This window comes from Bombina bombina, chromosome 3, assembly GCF_027579735.1.
Source record: "Bombina bombina isolate aBomBom1 chromosome 3, aBomBom1.pri, whole genome shotgun sequence".
NCBI lineage: Eukaryota > Metazoa > Chordata > Amphibia > Anura > Bombinatoridae > Bombina > Bombina bombina.
The window spans coordinates 1,114,209,202-1,114,231,419 of NC_069501.1; the positions used below are offsets into that span (position 1 = coordinate 1,114,209,202).

The 22,218-nt window shown below is 37.7% G+C and overlaps 1 protein-coding gene across 1 annotated transcript in view; it reads right to left on the reverse strand.

The window, feature by feature from the left end:
• LOC128652635 (WD repeat-containing protein 64-like) overlaps positions 1 to 22,218 on the reverse strand; it is a 385,941-nt gene that overhangs the window by 208,736 nt on the left and 154,987 nt on the right. Inside the window, exons 13-15 of the mRNA XM_053705567.1 lie at positions 19,125 to 19,194; positions 854 to 1,070; positions 81 to 186 (exon numbers count right to left, since the gene is read on the reverse strand). Coding sequence (XP_053561542.1) covers positions 81 to 186; positions 854 to 1,070; positions 19,125 to 19,194 — 393 coding nt within the window. The remainder of the gene's footprint in view (positions 1 to 80; positions 187 to 853; positions 1,071 to 19,124; positions 19,195 to 22,218) is intronic.

Consider the following 22,218-nt stretch of genomic DNA (forward strand, 5'->3'; position numbering starts at 1 on the left):
GTTAGAAGGATAGATAGATAGATAGATAGATGATAGATAGATAGATAGATAGATAGATAGATAGATAGATAGAGACATACCTTTACTGTATTGTTGAGGTCAACTGAAAATATCTTGTTATCTGCTGTTGATATATGTACGAAAAAGATTGGAGCAGTATGGCCTCTAAGCATACCCGTTGGTTGCCTAAACATATAATGATGGAGGATCAACAAGTTAATATTCTGTGAAAGATGGTTCCTTAATTCATTGCTAATTAAAAATCTGTTTAAAAATTAGGGAATAAGCATAATTTATTAAGCTTAGTATTATTTTTGCATAGTCATCAGTCGTAAATAATACATGAGAAGATAGAAGATGAACTGCACAGTAGATATTTTGAGATTCTATGGGGTCAATTTATTATAGTGCGAGCACACATGATACGATGTAGCACATACAGCACATACAGCATAGGCTGTCGGCATTTATCATTGCACCAGCAGTTCTTGAGAACTGCTGGTGCAATACAGCCCCCTGCAGCTTCATGGCCAATCGGCCGCTAGCAGGGGGTGTCAATTAACCCGATCATATTCGAGTGGGTTGATTTCTGTCCGCCGCGTCAGAGTAGGGGGACAGGTTATGGAGCAGTGGTCTGTTTCCATATGGAGCTTGATAAATTGACCCCTATGTAGTGTTTTCCTTCACTAGTCACAAAAGTGAAAATTTATTTTGTTGGTGTTCTCCAATCCCAATAATATATGATCACATTTTCTAGCACCATATGAGAAATATTTGCAGGAAGCAATCTACTGCTAAGATAATTTTATAGTTATGGAGTTTCAAATTTAGATCAGTTGAATCATAACCTTACCCTGGCACGTAAAGGTTCCATGTCCGTATTATGCGGTCCAAGCCCCCTGTCACAACAAGGCTGTTGTTTTTACAAAAACCAAAGGTTTTTACTCCCTTGTGAATACGGAATACAGTTTGGTCTCCGTTAGCTCTTTTTTGTGGAAGCCCAACTGTGCTTTGTATTCTTCTCCCCTCTTTCAACTGCTGTTCAACATTTGTTGTCCCAAGAGTACAACCTGAATAAATATATTGTGTTTAGTAATGTATTCTGGATGTAAAGAAGAAAAATGTGATGCTACAGTATTTTTCAACAATATATTTTATGTAGATATATTATCAAACAGCTAATATGGGGGATACTGTAATTAACAGAATTTTGCAACCGAGTCACATTAGTTGTGAACATCAAGAGAAGTATGCTGCATAGCACAAAATGAAATAAATCTAGTTATACATTAAGTCATTAAAATGTTACTTTTATTTCTATACTAATTAAGAATGCAAATAAATATTGATATTACATACATTTTCGTGGAGAGCAGGGAAGTAAGGATTAACCTTGCCGGTAATTAAAAAAAACTCTACTCTTCTTCTAAGAGCAATCATATCTAACATGTAAATATAATGGCCTCTATTTAACAAGCTCCGAATGGAGCTTGATGGCCCCTGTTTCTGACGAGTCTGAAAACAGCAGTTATGAAGCAGCGGTTACAAAGACCGCATCCACATAACCTGTCCGCCTGCTCTGAGCAGGCGGACAGACATCGCCGGAAATCAACCCGATTGAGTACGATCGGTTTGATTGACACCCCCCTGCTGGTGGCCGATTGGCCGCAAGTCTGCAAGGGGCGGCGTTGCACCAGCAGCTCTTGTGAGCTGCTGGTGCAATGCTGAATACGGCGAGCGTATTGCTCGCCGTAATTCAGCGAGGTCTGGTGGACCTGATCCGCACTGTCGGATCAGGTCCGACAGACCTTGATAACTTGGGGCCCTTGTCTTTAAATGTTGTGAAAAGTTATTGTTAGGGTTACTTTAATTATGTATAATTTATCCTCATATATCTTAAGTATGCATACTTATGGTAATTTGACCGTCTATATGGTTTTTGTCAATAGATATACCCGTCACTCGCTTTACCATTCTCCATTTTCAGGTTTCCCACACAAAATGAAAGAAAATTAAAGCAAATAAGAAAAAGAATATATTATAGCTCTAGGTGAGAGCGTGATAGTTAAAAACAGAAAAGTCCCTGATATGATTGCGTTTCACTATCCACTTCTTTATAGTATGTGGGGCCCCAAACTTCCAGAATTTGCAGAGTGAACCTTGCTTCTAATCTGTATGGGTGGTAAGGAGGAATCAGGTAAGGATATTATTGGATGGTTTTTATGTCAATTACAGAATTTAGCCATTCCATAACTCCCTGTATCTACAAATAATCAAATAGAATAAAATGTCTATCATTACATTCCTTTCAATAGCATATTGATACTTGAAAGATCATTTAACAAATTATGGCATTCACACCGTGCAATATAAAAATAGCCATTTGTATTCTGTTTTAAATTGATCATCATCTAGTTTGTTCAATAACTATTCTGTAACGTAGCAAGAGAATTTAATATTTTATAATTATTTCTGAATTCTGAATACTTAAAAAAAAAAAAAAAAAGATTTTGTACCAGTTACTAAATTTAGCTGATCCACTACTGCGAGACTCTGCAAGTTATCAAACAAAGTGAATTTCTTGTCATTACATTCCTTTCTATGATGACTGACAGATTATTCAACCAATGGATTTGTTAACGACACATAGCGTAAATAGATCCATATGTGTTCTGTTGGATTCAAAGACAATCATCACCTAAACTGTTCAATAACAATTCTGTATTGTAACGGATACTTCTGAGTGAAGAACATATATCTTTCTTCTTTTGCACATGTATCATTTTATTATGGATTTTGTGACAAATCTCTCACATAGCTATTTATATCTTCAACAATGGCTTATTGTTATTTATTTTGTGTGATTGTTATCCTTGGCCCTTTCTTACCCTTGATGTTGATGTATTATTATTATTCATTAACATAGAACTTTCTCAGTACCTCAGGTAGAACATCTTGTAACCCCTACATTCAGAACTGTGCCGATAATGCATAAAACCTTAATAAACTCTCTCGGTAGACCCATAATTGCAAAAATAGAATCACAATTAGAAAGAAGAAATGGCTGGACCAAATTGTTCAACCAGTAGTTACCTCTCTACCTGGCTACATAAGGGATAGTACACACATCATCCAACAGCTACAAAATGTCACATGGGTACTAACTACAAATGGTTGACAATCAATGTGGAGTCACTTTACTCAAGTATCCCATTCATTTTTTTTTTTAATGTCTTTTTTATCGAGAAACAAATCTACATAATATAGAACATGAGTCATTAAACAGGTGCATAGAAAATATTGTTGACATTCCTAAAAATTTGTCAGTATTAAACGATATTAACCAACCATTGCACACATAAAAGATTTAAAATCTTCTAGTCAAAAGCCAAATGAAAAAGATTATCGGGTGTACCCGTATTCATTGTAGTTACAGAGAAGAAAAACCTTTTATAACCTTATTTAACATAAATAGGCTTATAATCTTCATCAGAAGGAGCTACCTGTGCTGTTTATTTTATGTAAAAAAGATGAAAAGATATAAAAAGAAAAAAAAGAGAACAAAACAAAAAAACAAGTAGTAACAGAACCTTAAAGGGAAAGTCAAAACCAGAATTTGTGTTGTTTAAAAAGATAGATAATCCCTTTATTACCCATTCCCCAGTTTTGCATAACCAACACAGTTATAATAATACACTTTTTACCTCTGTGATTACCTTGTATCTAAGCCTTTGCAAACTGTCCCTTTATTTCATTTCTTTTGACAGACTTGCAATTTAGCCAGTCAGTGCTGACTCCTAGGTAACTTCATGGCGTGAGTTCTATGTTATCTATATGACACACATGAACTAATGCCCTCTAGTGGTGAAAAACTGTCAAAATACATTCACATAAAAGGTGGCCTTCAAGGTCTTAGAAATTAGCATATGAGCCTACATAGGTTTACCTTTCAACTACGAATACCAAGAGAACAAAGCAAAAATGGTGAAAGTTGTTTAAAATTACATGCCCTATCTGAATTAAGAAAGCTTATTTTGGACTTGACTGTCCCTTTAAAAAACAGGTGAGCAGTAGTCTGAACTGGACACCATACAGTATTTATCAGTATTTATCAATACTATTTTATCATTAAATATGGCATTATAAGTAACTAACTGAATAATTTGCCAGTAAGGAAAGCTTATGTGCTCCAGTTATGCAATGTCTGTATCAAATAACTAGTATCAGGATGCAAGAGGATACATTTAAGAAACATATGTGTGTCTTGAATGGCTGAAATAAATCTACACCATGGTGCATATTGTTCTAAATCCAAGCAAGTAGGTCATCTTACATGCGTTGGCCATCAATCTTAAGTTGGCCATCAATCTTAAACTGAAAGTAAATCCTAGCGTTTTACAAACGCTAGGATTTACTATTGAAACAAATAAAGGGCACTTTAATTCATGAAGTATAAGATACGTCATGTAGAAAGCTCCTTTATTTGATTCAATCAACCACCACTCTTAGCTCCTACAGCAGCCCACGGCTAAAAAAATTTTTGGCTAAGAGGTGACGTTTTCATCTCTTAGCCAATAGCTGTGGGGAAAATCCGGCTTGGCGCCCATGGGAGCCGAATTTACCTCACGGCTATTGGCTACAAGTTGAAAATGTCACCTCTTAGCCCAATTTTTTTTTAGCCATGCGCTGTTGTAGGAACTAAGAGCGGCGATCAGTTGAATCAAATAAAGGAGCTTTCTGTCAGCCGTATTTAGTCAGTTCAGGATTTAACCCAACTGCTAGCGTGGATATTAAAACACACGCTAGCACACTGAGAAATATCCAGGACGTGACCCACTCAGGAAACAAAATAAGCAGGGTATCAGAACTTCCCAAAAGAATAGTAATTCAAAATATCTTCTTGAGGATAGAATTGATTTACAGGAGATAGCGTTCCTTTCTCAGGAAAATAGAAACAAACAAAGCTTATGTCCCTTTAAGCAGGTTGACAGTGGATAAATGAATATGTTTCTTTCTTGCAGGTTTGCAACAAACTAAGGCCTAGATTTAGAGTTCGGCGGTAGCCGTCAAAACCAGCGTTAGAGGCTCCTAACGCTGGTTTTGGCCGCCCGCTGGTATTTGGAGTCAGTGATTAAAGGGTCTAACGCTCACTTTACAGCCGCGACTTTTCCATACCGCAGATCCCCCTACGCCATTTGCGTAGCCTATCTTTTCAATGGGATCTTTCTAACGCTGGTATTTAGAGTCGTTTCTGCAGTGAGCGTTAGAGCTCTAACGACAAGATTCCAGCCGCCTGAAAAAAGCAGGAGTTAAGAGCTTTCTGGCTAACGCCGGTTTATAAAGCTCTTAACTACTGTACCCTAAAGTACACTAACACCCATAAACTACCTATGTACCCCTAAACCGAGGTCCCCCCACATCGCCGCCACTCGATTAAAATTTTTAACCCCTAATCTGCCGACCGCCACCTACGTTATACTTATGTACCCCTAATCTGCTGCCCCTAACCCCGCCGACCCCTATATTATATTTATTAACCCCTAACTTGCCCCCCACAACGTCGCCGCAAGCTACTTAAAATAATTAACCCCTAATCTTCCGACCGCAAATCGCCGCCACCTACGTTATCCCTATGTACCCCTAATCTGCTGCCCCTAACATCGCCGACCCCTATGTTATATTTATTAACCCCTAATCTGCCCCCCACAACGTCGCCGACACCTACCTACACTTATTAACCCCTAATCTGCCGAGCGGACCTGAGCGCTACTATAATAAAGTTATTAACCCCTAATCCGCCTCACTAACCCTATCATAAATAGTATTAACCCCTAATCTGCCCTCCCTAACATCGCCGACACCTACCTTCAATTATTAACCCCTAATCTGCCGACCGGAGCTCACCGCTATTCTAATAAATGTATTAACCCCTAAAGCTAAGTCTAACCCTAACACTAACACCCCCCTAAGTTAAATATAATTTTTATCTAACGAAATAAATTAACTCTTATTAAATAAATGATTCCTATTTAAAGCTAAATACTTACCTGTAAAATAAATCCTAATATAGCTACAATATAAATTACATTTATATTATAGCTATTTTAGGATTAATATTTATTTTACAGGTAACTTTGTATTTATTTTAACCAGGTACAATAGCTATTAAATAGTTAAGAACTATTTAATAGTTACCTAGTTAAAATAATTACAAATTTACATGTAAAATAAATCCTAACCTAAGATATAATTAAACCTAACACTACCCTATCAATAAAATAATTAAATAAACTACCTACAATTACCTACAATTAACCTAACACTACACTATCAATAAATTAATTAAACACAATTGCTACAAATAAATACAATTAAATAAACTATCTAAAGTACAAAAAATAAAAAAGAACTAAGTTACAGAAAATAAAAAAATATTTACAAACATAAGAAAAATATTACAACAATTTTAAACTAATTACACCTACTCTAAGCCCCCTAATAAAATAACAAAGACCCCCAAAATAAAAAATTCCCTACCCTATTCTAAAATACAAATATTACAAGCTCTTTTACCTTACCAGCCCTGAACAGGGCCCTTTGCGGGGCATGCCCCAAGAATTTCAGCTCTTTTGCCTGTAAAAAAAAACATACAATACCCCCCCCCCAACATTACAACCCACCACCCACATACCCCTAATCTAACCCAAACCCCCTTAAATAAACCTAACACTAATCCCCTGAAGATCTTCCTACCTTGTCTTCACCATCCAGGTATCACCGATCCGTCCTGGCTCCAAGATCTTCATCCAACCCAAGCGGGGGTTGGCGATCCATAATCCGGTGCTCCAAAGTCTTCCTCCTATCCGGCAAGAAGAGGACATCCGGACCGGCAAACATCTTCTCCAAGCGGCATCTTCTATGTTCTTCCATCCGATGACGACCGGCTCCATCTTGAAGACCTCCAGCGCGGATCCATCCTCTTCTTCCGACGACTAGACGACGAATGACGGTTCCTTTAAGGGACGTCATCCAAGATGGCGTCCCTCGAATTCCGATTGGCTGATAGGATTCTATCAGCCAATCGGAATTAAGGTAGGAATATTCTGATTGGCTGATGGAATCAGCCAATCAGAATCAAGTTCAATCCGATTGGCTGATCCAATCAGCCAATCAGATTGAGCTCGCATTCTATTGGCTGTTCCGATCAGCCAATAGAATGCGAGCTCAATCTGATTGGCTGATTGGATCAGCCAATCGGATTGAACTTGATTCTGATTGGCTGATTCCATCAGCCAATCAGAATATTCCTACCTTAATTCCGATTGGCTGATAGAATCCTATCAGCCAATCGGAATTCGAGGGACGCCATCTTGGATGACGTCCCTTAAAGGAACCGTCATTCGTCGTCTAGTCGTCGGAAGAAGAGGATGGATCCGCGCTGGAGGTCTTCAAGATGGAGCCGGTCGTCATCGGATGGAAGAACATAGAAGATGCCGCTTGGAGAAGATGTTTGCCGGTCCGGATGTCCTCTTCTTGCCGGATAGGAGGAAGACTTTGGAGCACCGGATTATGGATCGCCAACCCCCGCTTGGGTTGGATGAAGATCTTGGAGCCAGGACGGATCGGTGATACCTGGATGGTGAAGACAAGGTAGGAAGATCTTCAGGGGATTAGTGTTAGGTTTATTTAAGGGGGTTTGGGTTAGATTAGGGGTATGTGGGTGGTGGGTTGTAATGTTGGGGGGGGGGTATTGTATGTTTTTTTTTACAGGCAAAAGAGCTGAAATTCTTGGGGCATGCCCCGCAAAGGGCCCTGTTCAGGGCTGGTAAGGTAAAAGAGCTTGTAATATTTGTATTTTAGAATAGGGTAGGGAATTTTTTATTTTGGGGGTCTTTGTTATTTTATTAGGGGGCTTAGAGTAGGTGTAATTAGTTTAAAATTGTTGTAATATTTTTCTTATGTTTGTAAATATTTTTTTATTTTCTGTAACTTAGTTCTTTTTTATTTTTTGTACTTTAGATAGTTTATTTAATTGTATTTATTTGTAGCAATTGTGTTTAATTAATTTATTGATAGTGTAGTGTTAGGTTAATTGTAGGTAATTGTAGGTAGTTTATTTAATTATTTTATTGATAGGGTAGTGTTAGGTTTAATTATATCTTAGGTTAGGATTTATTTTACAGGTAAATTTGTAATTATTTTAACTAGGTAACTATTAAATAGTTCTTAACTATTTAATAGCTATTGTACCTGGTTAAAATAAATACAAAGTTACCTGTAAAATAAATAGGAAACAATGGGGCTGCGTTAGGAGCTGAACGCTGCTTTTTTGCAGGTGTTAGGTTTTTTTTCAGCTCAAACAGCCCCATTGTTTCCTATGGGAGAATCGTGCACGAGCACGTTTTTGAGGCCGGCCGCGTCCGTAAGCAACTCTGGTATCGAGAGTTGCATTTGCGCTAAATATGCTCTACGCTCCTTTTTTGGAGCCTAACGCAGCATTTGTTTGAACTCTCGATACCAGAGTTAAATTTATGGTGCGGCCAGAAAAAAACCCGCGGAGCGTTAACAGCCCTTTTACCGCCAAACTCCAAATCTAGCCGTAAGAATGTCCCTTTAAGCAGGTTGTTAGCAAACAAATAATAATGTCCTTTTAGCAGAATTAAAGCAAACAAAAATAAAGTCCCTTTAAGCAGGTGTCCGCAAACAAATGTTAATGTCCTTTTAAGCAGGATTGTCAGCAAAGAAATGATAATGTCCTTATTAGCAGGATTAAAGCAAACAAAGATAAAGTCCCTTTAAGCAGGTGTCCGCAAACAAATGATAATGTCCTTTTAAGCAAGATTGTAAGCAAACAAATTATAATGTCCTTTTAAGCAAGATTGTAAGCAAACAAATGATAATGTCCTTATTAGCAGGATTAAAGCAAACAAAGATAATGTCTCTTTAAGCAGGTGTCCGCAAACAAATGTTAATGTCCTTTAGAGCAGGATTGTCAGCAAACAAATGATAATGTCCTTATTAGCAGGATTAAAGCAAACAAAGATAATGTCCCTTTAAGCAGGTGTCCGCAAACAAATGATAATGTCCTTTAGGCAGGTTAGCAGGCAAACAAGATTTGGAAGCAAGAGGCATTGGCAAAACAATGTCATGAAGGATAGGGTCAGATTTCACAAGATTGTACTCACATAGACAGGGACCGGCAGAAGAGAACAAACGGGCACCGAGTAAATCTCCCGCCGAGATTTAAAGGCAGAGAGAGGCCGCCACGTCATAGGGGTTGTCAGAGAATGCGTCACGTTGCCTAGCAACGTGACGTAGGAACCCAGAAGAGATCCGGGAGCCGCAGCGACACGGCGATGAACGGTGAATTCATGACATCACCCCCCCCTCAAGGACCCCTCCGGGGGACAGGACCAGGCCTAGTAGGGTGAAACTTGTGAAAGGCCTTAATTAAGGCAGGGGCACGCACCTGCCGGGCAGGTTCCCAGGATCGTTCTGTAACAGGATAACCTTTCCAATGAATGAGATAATACAGTTTCTTACCACGAAGTTTGGAATCCAGGATGTGACTGACCTCAAATTCAGGTTGGCCATGAATCAAAAGAGGTGGGGGTTTGAGCAGAGGTTTAGAATACCTATTAGATAATACAGGTTTCAAAAGAGATACGTGGAATACCGGATGGGCTTTGAGGGTCTTGGGCAGAGCAATTCGGTAAGCAGTAGGACATACTTGACCCAGTATTCGGAAAGGACCCACATATCGTGGTCCCAATTTGGTGGAAGGCTGCTTGAGGCGAAGATGACGTGAAGAAACCCAAACCTTATCGCCAGGCCGATATTTGGGAGCCCTCCGTCGCCGAAGATCAGAATAGAACTTATAACGTTCAGAAGCCTTGGAAAGAAGAAGGCGTATCTTCTTCCAATGACGAGTTAACCTCCTGGCGGATAGATCAGAAGCAGGATTTTCAGTGGAAGAGGTGTGTAGAGGAAACGTTCTGGGTTGAAATCCATAGGCTGCATGAAAAGGAGAGGTCTGAAGAGAGGAGTTGTAACGTGTGTTATGAGCCAATTCTGCTAGTGGAAGGTAACCAGTCCAATTAGAATGATGATGATCCACATAATGCCTCAAATAAGTTTCAAGGCACTGGTTAACCCTTTCGGTTTGGCCATTAGACTCCGGATGATGTGAAGTAGACAAAGAGATAGTTGTTCCAAAGTGTTTACAGAGTGATCTCCAAAACCGAGAAACAAATTGTACTCCTCTATCCGAAACAATGTTCAGAGGGAAGCCATGTAATCTCACAATGTGCAAGAGAAAAAGTTCGGAAAGTCTTTTGGCAGATGGTAAACCAGGTAAAGGAATGAAGTGAGCTGTCTTAGTGAACCTGTCAACAACCACCCAGATAGTGTTGTTTCCAGCTGAAAGAGGAAGATCGGTAATAAAATCCATGGATAAATGGGTCCAAGGCTGATGAGGAATGGGTAACGGTTGAAGCAAACCGGAGGGAAGTTGACAAGGAGTCCTATTGCTGGCACACTGTGTACATACTGAGACATAATCTGTAACATCTTGAGACAGAGTAGGCCACCAGACATGTTGCTTGAGCCTTCGAGTGGTGTTACTGATGCCAGGATGTCCAGAGAGAGGACTGTCGTGAGCCCAATATAGAATCTTGGAACGAAGACGTTTAGGAACAAAGAGTAGGCCATCAGGAGGTTTGCAAGACAAAGGAAGATCCTTTTGAGCAGATTGTAAGTCATGTAACCACGAGGTTGATAACTGGGCTAAGACTTTATGAGGTTGAAGTATGGTACCAGATTCAGGAGTTGAAGTATCTTGAAATTGTCTGGAAAGGGCGTCAGCCTTGATGTTCTTAGAACCGGGAATATAAGACAGATTGTAATGAAAACGTGAGAAGAACAAAGACCAACGTGCTTGTCTGGAGTTCAGTCGTTTGGCCGTTTGAAGATAGAGAAGGTTTTTATGATCTGTGAGTATAGTAAACGGCAAAGAAGTGCCTTCCAACCAATGCCTCCATTCATCCAGTGCCATTTTAATAGCAAGTAACTCCTTATTACCTACATCATAATTTAATTCAGAAGGAGAAAATTTCTTGGAGAAGAATCCCACAGGGTGGATCTTTCCTGTGTCAGGTATACGTTGGGAAAGAACAGCCCCAGCAGCAACTGAAGAAGCATCCACTTCAAGAATAAATTGAAAATCCGGATTTGGGTGACGCAGGATAGGTGCAGAAGAGAAAGCTTTTTTGAGAGAATCAAAAGCTTCAACAGCTTCAGGAGGCCAATCTTTACAGTTTTGTCCTTTCCTGGTGAGAGACGAAAGAGGTGACGTTATAGTAGCAAAACCTTTGATGAATTTCCTGTAATAACTGGCAAATCCCAGGAAACGTTGCAGAGCTTTAAGAGAATCAGGTTTAGGCCACTCCAAAATGGCAGAGAGTTTAGTTGGATCCATTTCAAATCCTGATTCAGAGATTACATATCCCAAAAAGGGAATGGACCTTTGATGAAAAGAACATTTCTCCAGTTTAGCAAATAGATGGTTATCTCTTAAACGTTGAAGTACTTTCCTGACGTGATGTATATGATCTTGGTAGTTTTGAGAAAAAAATTAATATATCGTCAAGGTAAATGATAACAAAAATATTCAAGAAATCCCGAAAAATCTCATTCACGAAGTGTTGAAAAACAGCAGGGGCATTACACAGCCCAAACGGCATGACAAGATACTCATAATGCCCAAATCGAGTGTTAAAGGCTGTCTTCCACTCATCACCCTTGCGCATACGGATAAGGTTGTATGCTCCACGGAGATCGAGCTTGGTAAAAATGGTGGAACCTTGAAGATATGTGAATAATTCAGGTATTAGGGGTAAAGGATAACTGTTCTTGATGGTAATTTGATTTAACCCTCTGTAATCGATACAAGGTCGCAGTCCGCCATCCTTCTTTCCCACAAAGAAGAACCCAGCCCCTACAGGAGAAGAGGAGGGTCGAATGAATCCTCTGGCCAAATTATCTTTGATATATTCTTCCAAGGCTACATTTTCAGGCCTAGAAAGTGGGTAAGTTTTGCCTCGAGGATAAGGAGCTCCAGGAAGAAGATCAATAGGGCAATCAAATGAACGATGAGGAGGAAGACGTTCTGCTTCTTTTTTAGAAAAGACATCGACAAAATCTTGATACTGCGTAGGTAGAGGACCAGAAGTGTCGGTAGTAAGAGCAATAGTGAGTGGTATTTTAGTAAGTGGTTGAAGACAGTTAGTATGGCAAGATAATCCCCAGGAGGTGAGTTCACCATGGGTCCAAGAAAAGGTAGGATTATGTAACTGAAGCCAAGGAAGACCCAGGATTATGGGAAATTGAGGAGTAGTAATCACATCAAAACATATCCTCTCACAATGAAGTACTCCGACAGAAAAAAGTATGGGTATAGTAGTAAACTGGATGAGTCCGGAACCCAAAGGATCTCCACTAACAGTAGAGACGGAAACTGAAAACTTCTTTCTTAGTAAGGGAATAGTGTGAGTAGACACAAAAGTGGAGTCAATGAACACTCCTCCAGCACCAGAATCAATAAGAGCTTGGGTATGAATCTTGTTATCACCCAATTGAAGGGTTACAGGAACAAAGAGTTTATTATAGAGGGAATGAACTTGTTTTTGGCTTAACTTAGTTCCCTGGACAGAAGTTAAGCCCTGGCTTTTACTGGCCTGGTAGGACAATCCCTTAATAAATGCCCTTTAAGGCCACAGTATAGACACAGGCCAAGAGAACGTCTTCTCAAACGCTCAGTTTCTGTTAATTTTATGGTTCCTACTTCCATAGGTTCAGCTTGATCAGGAGAAGGAGAGGCAGTCGTTACCGGGTTAGAAAAACGAGGAGCCAGACGAAAAGGAGTTCGAGTTGAGGACCTCTGATTTCTTTCTCTTTCTTGTTGGCGTTCACGATATCTAGAATCAAGACTGATGCAAAGATTTATTAAGGCTTCTAGGGATTCTGGAAGTTCCCGATACACCAATTCATCTTTGAGACGTTCTGAAAGTCCTTTGCGAAAAGCTGCTCTAAGAGCTCCCTGATTCCAATTAGTTTCAGATGCAAGAGTGCGGAACTCAATGGCATATTGAGACACTGATTGACCACCCTGACGTAGGTCTAATAGAGAAGCTTCAGCAGCGGAAGTCCTTCCAGGTTTGTCAAACACGTTAGAAAAAACAGAAAGAAAAGCATCCACATCCTGAAGTATAAGATCATCTTTTTCTAACAGAGGTGATACCCAGGCCAAAGCTCTTCCTTTCATTAAGGAAATAAGGAATGTAATCCGAGATGAGGGAGTAGCAAAAAGGGTAGGACTGTTACGAAAGTGAAGTCGACATTGATTCAAAAAACCCCTACAATCTTCAGGATTCCCATCATATTTATCTGGAAGAGGAATCCTAGGACTCAAATGTCCTTGTGATTGGTTGTTGGGAATAGGAGGAGGAGATGCCTCAATGTTAGGATTGGGAGGGATAGGAGCAACCAAGCTCTGTAATAATGTAGTGATTTGATCCAGCTTAGTATCCAAGGATTGCAAGTGGGTAGCATGAGATCCCAGTAACTGTCCCTGGTGAGTCACGGCCATGGATAATTCAGTGGGGTCCATTTATGGCCCGTTTGTAATGTCAGCCGTATTTAGTCAGTTCAGGATTTAACCCAACTGCTAGCGTGGATATTAAAACACACGCTAGCACACTGAGAAATATCCAGGACGTGACCCACTCAGGAAACAAAATAAGCAGGGTATCAGAACTTCCCAAAAGAATAGTAATTCAAAATATCTTCTTGAGGATAGAATTGATTTACAGGAGATAGCGTTCCTTTCTCAGGAAAATAGAAACAAACAAAGCTTATGTCCCTTTAAGCAGGTTGACAGTGGATAAATGAATATGTTTCTTTCTTGCAGGTTTGCAACAAACTAGATTTGTCCCTTTAAGCAGGTTGTTAGCAAACAAATAATAATGTCCTTTTAGCAGAATTAAAGCAAACAAAAATAAAGTCCCTTTAAGCAGGTGTCCGCAAACAAATGTTAATGTCCTTTTAAGCAGGATTGTCAGCAAAGAAATGATAATGCCCTTATTAGCAGGATTAAAGCAAACAAAGATAAAGTCCCTTTAAGCAGGTGTCCGCAAACTAATGATAATGTCCTTTTAAGCAAGATTGTAAGCAAACAAATTATAATGTCCTTTTAAGCAAGATTGTAAGCAAACAAATGATAATGTCCTTATTAGCAGGATTAAAGCAAACAAAGATAATGTCTCTTTAAGCAGGTGTCCGCAAACAAATGTTAATGTCCTTTAGAGCAGGATTGTCAGCAAACAAATGATAATGTCCTTATTAGCAGGATTAAAGCAAACAAAGATAATGTCCCTTTAAGAAGGTGTCCGCAAACAAATGATAATGTCCTTTAGGCAGGTTAGCAGGCAAACAAGATTTGGAAGCAAGAGGCATTGGCAAAACAATGTCATGAAGGATAGGGTCAGATTTCACAAGATTGTACTCACATAGACAGGGACCGGCAGAAGAGAACAAACGGGCACCGAGTAAATCTCCCGCCGAGATTTAAAGGCAGAGAGAGGCCGCCACGTCATAGGGGTTGTCAGAGAATGCGTCACGTTGCCTAGCAACGTGACGTAGGAACCCAGAAGAGATCCGGGAGCCGCGGCGACACGGCGATGAACGGCGAATTCATGACACTTTCTACATGAAGTATCTTATATGAGGTCTCAGGTGTTAGAAAAATAAAAGGCATGCAAAGGGCTTTAACATAGAGATACAGTACATACATATACATGACAATGTATAGGTATATATATATATATATATATATATATATATATATATATATATATATATATATATATATAAAACACAGAAGGGGACTGCACTCTCAGACTGGACTGGGTACACATTCCATGACCCTGCAACATGCTCAGCCCTGGGTGCCGCATCTGGCCAAATGGGACAAGCCCAGGTACCTCGTCAAGGTCCCTTCCAAAACCTGGGTCCCTAAAACAGCCACACAATGCAAGCTTTCAAGTCAACAAACTGGGAACAAGTGAAGGGTGCACAGCCTTATGTAATCACCCAAGACATATAAAAAACACGGAAGGGGACTGCACTCTCAGACTGGACTGGGTACACATCCCATGACCCTGCAACATGCTCAGCCCTGGGTGCTCACTGGCACTCACAGAAAGCTGTGCTGTCCCCAGAGTCACAGGCAGTTAACCCCAGACAGGCTTGGGTGCAAGGCCCATAGGGAAAATTACAAAATTACAAAACAAATTAATACAACACACAGAGAAAGTCCAGTACTCAGCTAAGATTAAAAGCAAAAATGGAAGGGTTAGTTACCACATCTGGCCAAATGGGACAAGCCCAGGTACCTCGTCGAAGTCCCTTCCAAAACCTGGGTCCCTAAAACAGCCACACAATCCAAGCTTTCTCTGTGTGTTGTATTAATTCTCACACCCACACAGAAGAAAAAGCTACAAGCACAAATATCGCCTAACGTGTACCACTACATACATTGTGTATCTTCTTCATTGCACCTGTGGTCTTTTTATGTGGGTAAGGCCTGTGATGACTTACGGACACGCATGACGAATCATCGGTCTGCCATCCGTACAGCTATCAACAAAGGGTTCTCTGAACAACCGGTTTCCCGGCACTTCCAACTTAATCACAGTGTGGCGGATCTAAAGTACACCATTATAGATCACGTCCCGCCTCTAAATAGAAGGGGTGATTGTAACAGGTTGCTATTACAAAAGGAAGCAAGATGGACCTATAATTTGGATATGCTGGTCCCAAGGGGACTGAACACATATTTGGACTGGCATGTCTTTCTGTGAAACCTTAATTTGAAACTTTTTTGCAGATCAACAGAAAACTAGACAATATCAGCTGATTATGTCAGAATTATTATGTAGTAGCGGATTTTGGTCATATTTGTATTGTATCTTTTGTATTTTATGTTTTAGTTGAGACCGGCTCCAGGTTGCCCGGGATGATGACTTCATCGCAAGGAGCGTGTGTACTCGGGAGAGCGTGGAGATCGGCATCCTGGTACACTATATATCTGTAAGGGAGATTATAAGTTTCTATATGTGTGTGTGTGTGTATGTATATGTGTTTACAATCATATGTGCATATTAGGCATGAGCGAATGTTTCTAAAAATTCGAAATTTAAAACGAATTTTGATATTTATTATCGATTAGTTTATTCGAATTTCGAATGTTTATATAACATTCTAACATTCTATTTTCAAATTTTAGTTTTTGAATTTTTCAATAACATTCAAAAATATTTGTTCGAATAATAGAATGTTTAGCTATGTATTTTATATCACATTTAATTTCAAAATGTGATATTTGAATTTGAATGCTACATTCAAATTCAAATGTCACATTCAAATTCAAAATAGTATTTCTAGTCTAATACTGTGTTTTATAAATGTCACATTCAAATTCAAAATAGTATTTCTAGTCTAATACTGTGTTTTATAAATGTCACATTCAAATTTGAATGTCAGATTCAAATTGAAATGTCACATTCAAATTCGAAATAGTATTTCTAGCCTACAGCTGTCACATTTGAATTCGACTGTCACATTCGAAAACTGTAAAAAACATTCGATAATAGAATTTTAATGAAGCTGCGTCCTTATCAACATTCGATTATGTAAATCGAATTTCTACAATAACATTCGTTCTAACATTCGAATTTGAACATAAACACATTTGCCCATCCCTAGTGTATATATGTATTTACAGACATATATATACACATATAAACACATAAATACATATGTACACACATATAGAAATATATATAAGTGCATTAGAGCCCTTTGCAGTTAAAGTGAAAGTAAATTTAGAGCCTCAACATTAATGCCATCCATTAATGTTCATTTGTTAAGTACAGTAGCTATTTTTAAAAAAACCAAAAAAAAACCCCTATTAGTCTTTAGTAGTTAGTTGTCCTAAATCTCATACCTTTTTCTGCAATCCTCCGCCCACCCGATCATTTCCTGATTTCTCTTTTTTACACGTAAGCCTGGTCCCACCTGCTCTTACGTGTACATTCGTGAGCATTCTTGTGAGGCGTATTATTTTGCGCATGTGCAGAAAAACATTGTTGCCGTGAATTCTTCAAGACAGAGAATGTGCTTGCGTGTCTCATGAACGTGCATATATTGTGGCCGAAAATTACTTGAGACATGCATGCGAATATAGCATTGTGGGCGTAAATCTAGTCTGTTGGGACGCCAGTGGGGGACCAATCAAAATGGTTTAAAGGGTATTCGTCATTAAAAAACAAAAAAAATGTAATAGCCAGGCAGAGTTACGGCGATTGAATCGAGCGTTGTAAAAGGTACTTTTAAAGGTTTAATACTAATGATGTTACAAAAATTATGAATTAAAGTCACACTAATTTTCAATTTACTTTACAAAGCTGCATTGGGGTCCGTGAAAGTTAACTTTTCCTTTAAGTAGATTAAAGCAATATTCATATTTAATAAACAGTTATACTATGCATTTACTGTAGATATTTCACATTCCAATATACTGCACATACTGTAGAAGAATATGTTCTAAGTATTTCCAAATAGATATTCCTATATATGGAGTTTAACTGGATTCATTTACTGAATACAGTAAAACTATATGGTATGAAAGACTTCAATAACTACTATGTATATGTATTATATTAGAATGTAGAATTATTTAAGGTTAATGATCCTTCAAACTTTAGTGCAGGATGGCAATAATTAAAGGGTCATATTACACAAAATATTATCTATAATGCATATGAAAGAACAGAAATGAATCATATTTTTTAAAGAAAAAGAAAAGGTTACGTAAGTTCAATTTAAAGTGAAAGCAATAGGAAGTACATGATTGTCCTGAGACTTTATTGATTATTGGCTGATAGGGACAACTCTCACAGGAAACATTGGTTTATTCACTACAGGAACATCCAATATTCCAAAAGTAAAGCAAATTTTGAAATACTCTTTTAGATTGTACTAAGAAAATTTTGAGTTGATGTTGGTACGGGGGCAATACACTGGAATGCAAAATCAGGATTTGTGAGAATGGATCAGACTATGAGAAATTAAAAATTTGCAACATTTAAAGCATAGATAATATTGAAAAGAGAGGTGAACTATTTTACTTACCTTATCAGTCATTATAAAGTTAAAGATGGTCCCTAAGTGGTGCTAATCTACACCATTACTCCCCTTAAAGGAACAATACAGTAAAAATGAAACAAATTCACTGGATAGAGTATGACATTTTAAACATTTCAATTTACTTATATTATCAATTTTGCTTAGTTCTCTTGGTTTCCTTTGGTAAAGAGTAATCCTAGGTGAGCTCAGGGGTGTGCATGTGTCTATAGCCATCTTCTGGTAGCAGTGTTTACAACATTGTTTATTGCAGTGTTATACAATGTTTCAATGTTGCTTCCATAGACTGCTAAAGACACATGCACGCTCCTGAGCAGCTATCAGCCTGATACTAGTTTATTAATAAATTGTATTATGTACTTTATATTGTATAATAGTATATAGATATCATAGCTCTTTAGTTATTACCAATACCAAAAGTAGTAGTTAAAGGGACATAAAACACTGTGTAATAAAGAGTTTTCTGTAGTCTTGTAATAAATTAACATGCCACAAAGTATGATGCATTAACACTTGTTTGCGTGAATTGTTTTTCAATAGTTTAAGCTCTTCCTACCACTTGTGTTATTGGGGGGAGCCAATGCAGATTATTTTATAAAGTAATCCTGGGTAGCCACTAGCTTTTTGTTATAACTTCTTATCACCTTCACTAAAGCCAACACGGGACATACATGTAGCAGGGTTAGCCTTGTGAAATCTGGAGAAAGCTTTACCAATTTTCAGAATAAGAAAATAGTTTGTGGTTTAAAAAAAAAAATGTTTTTGTAAATTATTTTTTTTTTTTAGATTTAATGCAGGAATAATTTTTCAGAAACATTAAAACTACTATAGATTAGTTTTAAAAGCAAAAAGTAAATATTTACCTATTACTAAAGCTGTAGATTCATCATTGGACGCAGACATAACAAGTTTTATCGAATCAAAGTACTTAATCTGAAATAAAAAAAGAAAAAACGTATGACACATTCTAAACCATTGCCGAGAATTAAAATTGTACAAAGATTCAAACCACTCACCAAGATTACAAGTTGTGCGCTACACCCGCTGCGTAAATAACGCTAAAAATGTAGTGCTACCACACAATGGAGAACAAGTGTTAGAAAAAACTAACACCTGTGATTGCGGAATGGAGAACGCTATAATGCAATCCACATTGATGTCTATGGGACAATAAGAATATGTAAAAACCAAACACCCTAAAATAAACCCCTAGTCTAAATACCCCTAATCCACCGCCCCTGACACTAAATAAAGTTATTAACCCCTAAACCACCGCCCCCACATCGCAACTACTATAATAAACCTAATAACCCCTAAACTGCCGGCCCCCCACATCGCAGCTAGTATAATAAATCTATTAACCCCTAAACCGCCATTTATTTTAGTTTTTAAAAATAGTAATGTTAGGTTAATTAATAGTTTAAGCTTAGTTTTTTTTTATTTAACAGGTAAGTTTTTATTTATTTTAAGATAGTTAGTATATTGTAACTTAAATTTAAAGCTAGGGGTGTTAGGTTTAGGGGTTAACAGTTTAATTTAGTGTGTTACGATGTGGGAAGCTGGCGGTTTAAGGGTTAATAGGTTTATTATAGTAGCTGCGATGTGGGGTGGCAGCGGTTTAGGGGTTAATAGGTTTATTATAGTTGTTGAGATGTGGGGGGCTGGTGGTTTAGGGTTAATAGGTTTATTTAGTGTTGGCTATGTGGGGGGTCGGCGATTTAGGGGTTAAAACTTTATTTTAGTGTTGACTATGTGGGTGGGTGGCGGATTAGGGGTTAATAAGTTTAATAAAGTATTTGCGATGCAGGGGATGGCAGTTTAGGGGTTAATAGTGTAGTTTATAGGAGTTAGTGTACTTTGTAACATTTTTGTTATGAGTTTTGTATAGCTAGCGTTATAGCCGGAATGCACAACTTGTAATACAGGCACAATGAAAATTGCACACTCAAAAGCCATTTTTTGGGTGCAGAATGGAGTTGCAGTACAGACTAAAACGCTTGCGGTATAGCCGTACCGCCGTGACTTGCAATACGGGAGACCCGCCATTTTGCGCACAAAGGCCGATTTGTCAGTGGTATAGCCATACTGTAAAACTAATTTTGCCCAATGTGCCTTATCTTTGAAAAAAATTAACTTAGTTCTTGCTTTAAAAGTTATTTCTTCACATTTAACTCTGCTTCATTGATTTTTTGTGTGTCACCGAAAATAAACAGAATGCATGACAGGAAATGAAAAGAACGAATAAGGCAGGAAAGCTTTAGGTATCCAAGGTCAATAGAACACTGTCTTAAGAGACACAAAAATCACAGTGGATCAATACTGGAGAATTAAAAATATAAATCAGTGCTTGAAAAAGTCTATAAAACAAAAAGGCAATACATAGTTGTGTACAATGCAAATAAGCGTTAGGCAGAAAAAAAACCAAGATAAGCAAAGAAAATAAAATACAAATCATTTCTACTATTTTTATGTACAAACACGTACTGCTAAAGAGGTCATTTGAATTCAAGACATTATGGGCCAGATTACAAGTAGGTTTGCAAATTAATCTCACTTGCACAAACACTGCTCAAAGTAAACTTTTAACACGTGCAGGTTAGCGTGCTGGGTAAATTGTTAGCACACAAGCAAAACCCAATGCCCGCTAACTTCAGGACTTCGGATATCGCAACCACATTAACTTGTTCTCCTCATAGACTTCAATGGAGCATGCAGAACAAAAAACACCTATTGCTCGCACGCTAACCCGACACCGCGTTAGACCTACAGCTCTAAAGTTGAAGGTAGTTATGAATATTTTAGATTCCAATGTACTTCACATAGAAGAAATAAATACTCTTTTTATTTTTAAATATATATATATATATATATGATTTTTTGTAATATATATATATATATATATATATATATATATATATATATATATTTAAAAATACAAAGAATGTTTTCTTTTAGGTGAAGACTATTGGAATGTTAAATATGTACCATAGTAACACATTAAAATACATAATTAAATATTAAATTGATTTACATGATTTTACAACTTTTAAGGAATTTGAATGGAAAGGGCTCCAAAGTGTATTTATAAGTATATATGTATAAATGTCTTTATTTGTGTATATATGCATGTATATACATATATAAACACATAAATGTGCACACATATATATATATATATATATATATATATATATATATATATATATATATATATATATATATATATATATATGTATACATAGTCAATTCCAACAAAGGACTGCACTCACTGGATTTTAGATAAAACACTTTTTAATTGTGGTAAAGTTTCGGAGTCCTTAGACCCCTTCCTCAGACCAGAACAAACATACAAGTGAACACAGTGCAATATAAACACATTAAGCCTCACCCATCAAACATTTAGTGCAAATTGCGCCAAAACCGGGGTTGTCATGGCAACAGCCCCCATAGCAATCCATATTAACATAATGCTAATATATAAAGTCTATCTAAGCACATCACCTAGAGTATACAGATACATATGTAACATAGTATCCACTATTGTTTCACAGTTGCAACATCTAGTGGCAGTTCATCTGCGCAAAAAAAAAGAACAAATAAAATCAAACCTCAGTGCAAAAGAACTGAGGTTTGATTTTATTTGTTTAATTACCACAATTAAAAAGTGTTTTATCTAAAATCCAGTGAGTGCAGTCCTTTGTTGGAATTGACTGTGAATACTACTGACTTGGCACCCTGGTTGATGACTGAATGATATTGTGAGTGCAGATACACATGGGGTATATGTATACATATATATATATATATATATATATATATATACACAGTATATACACATATACACACACACACCCATACATGTATATATATATATATACACAGTATATACACATATACACACACACACCCATACATGTATATATATATATATATATATATATATATATATATATATAT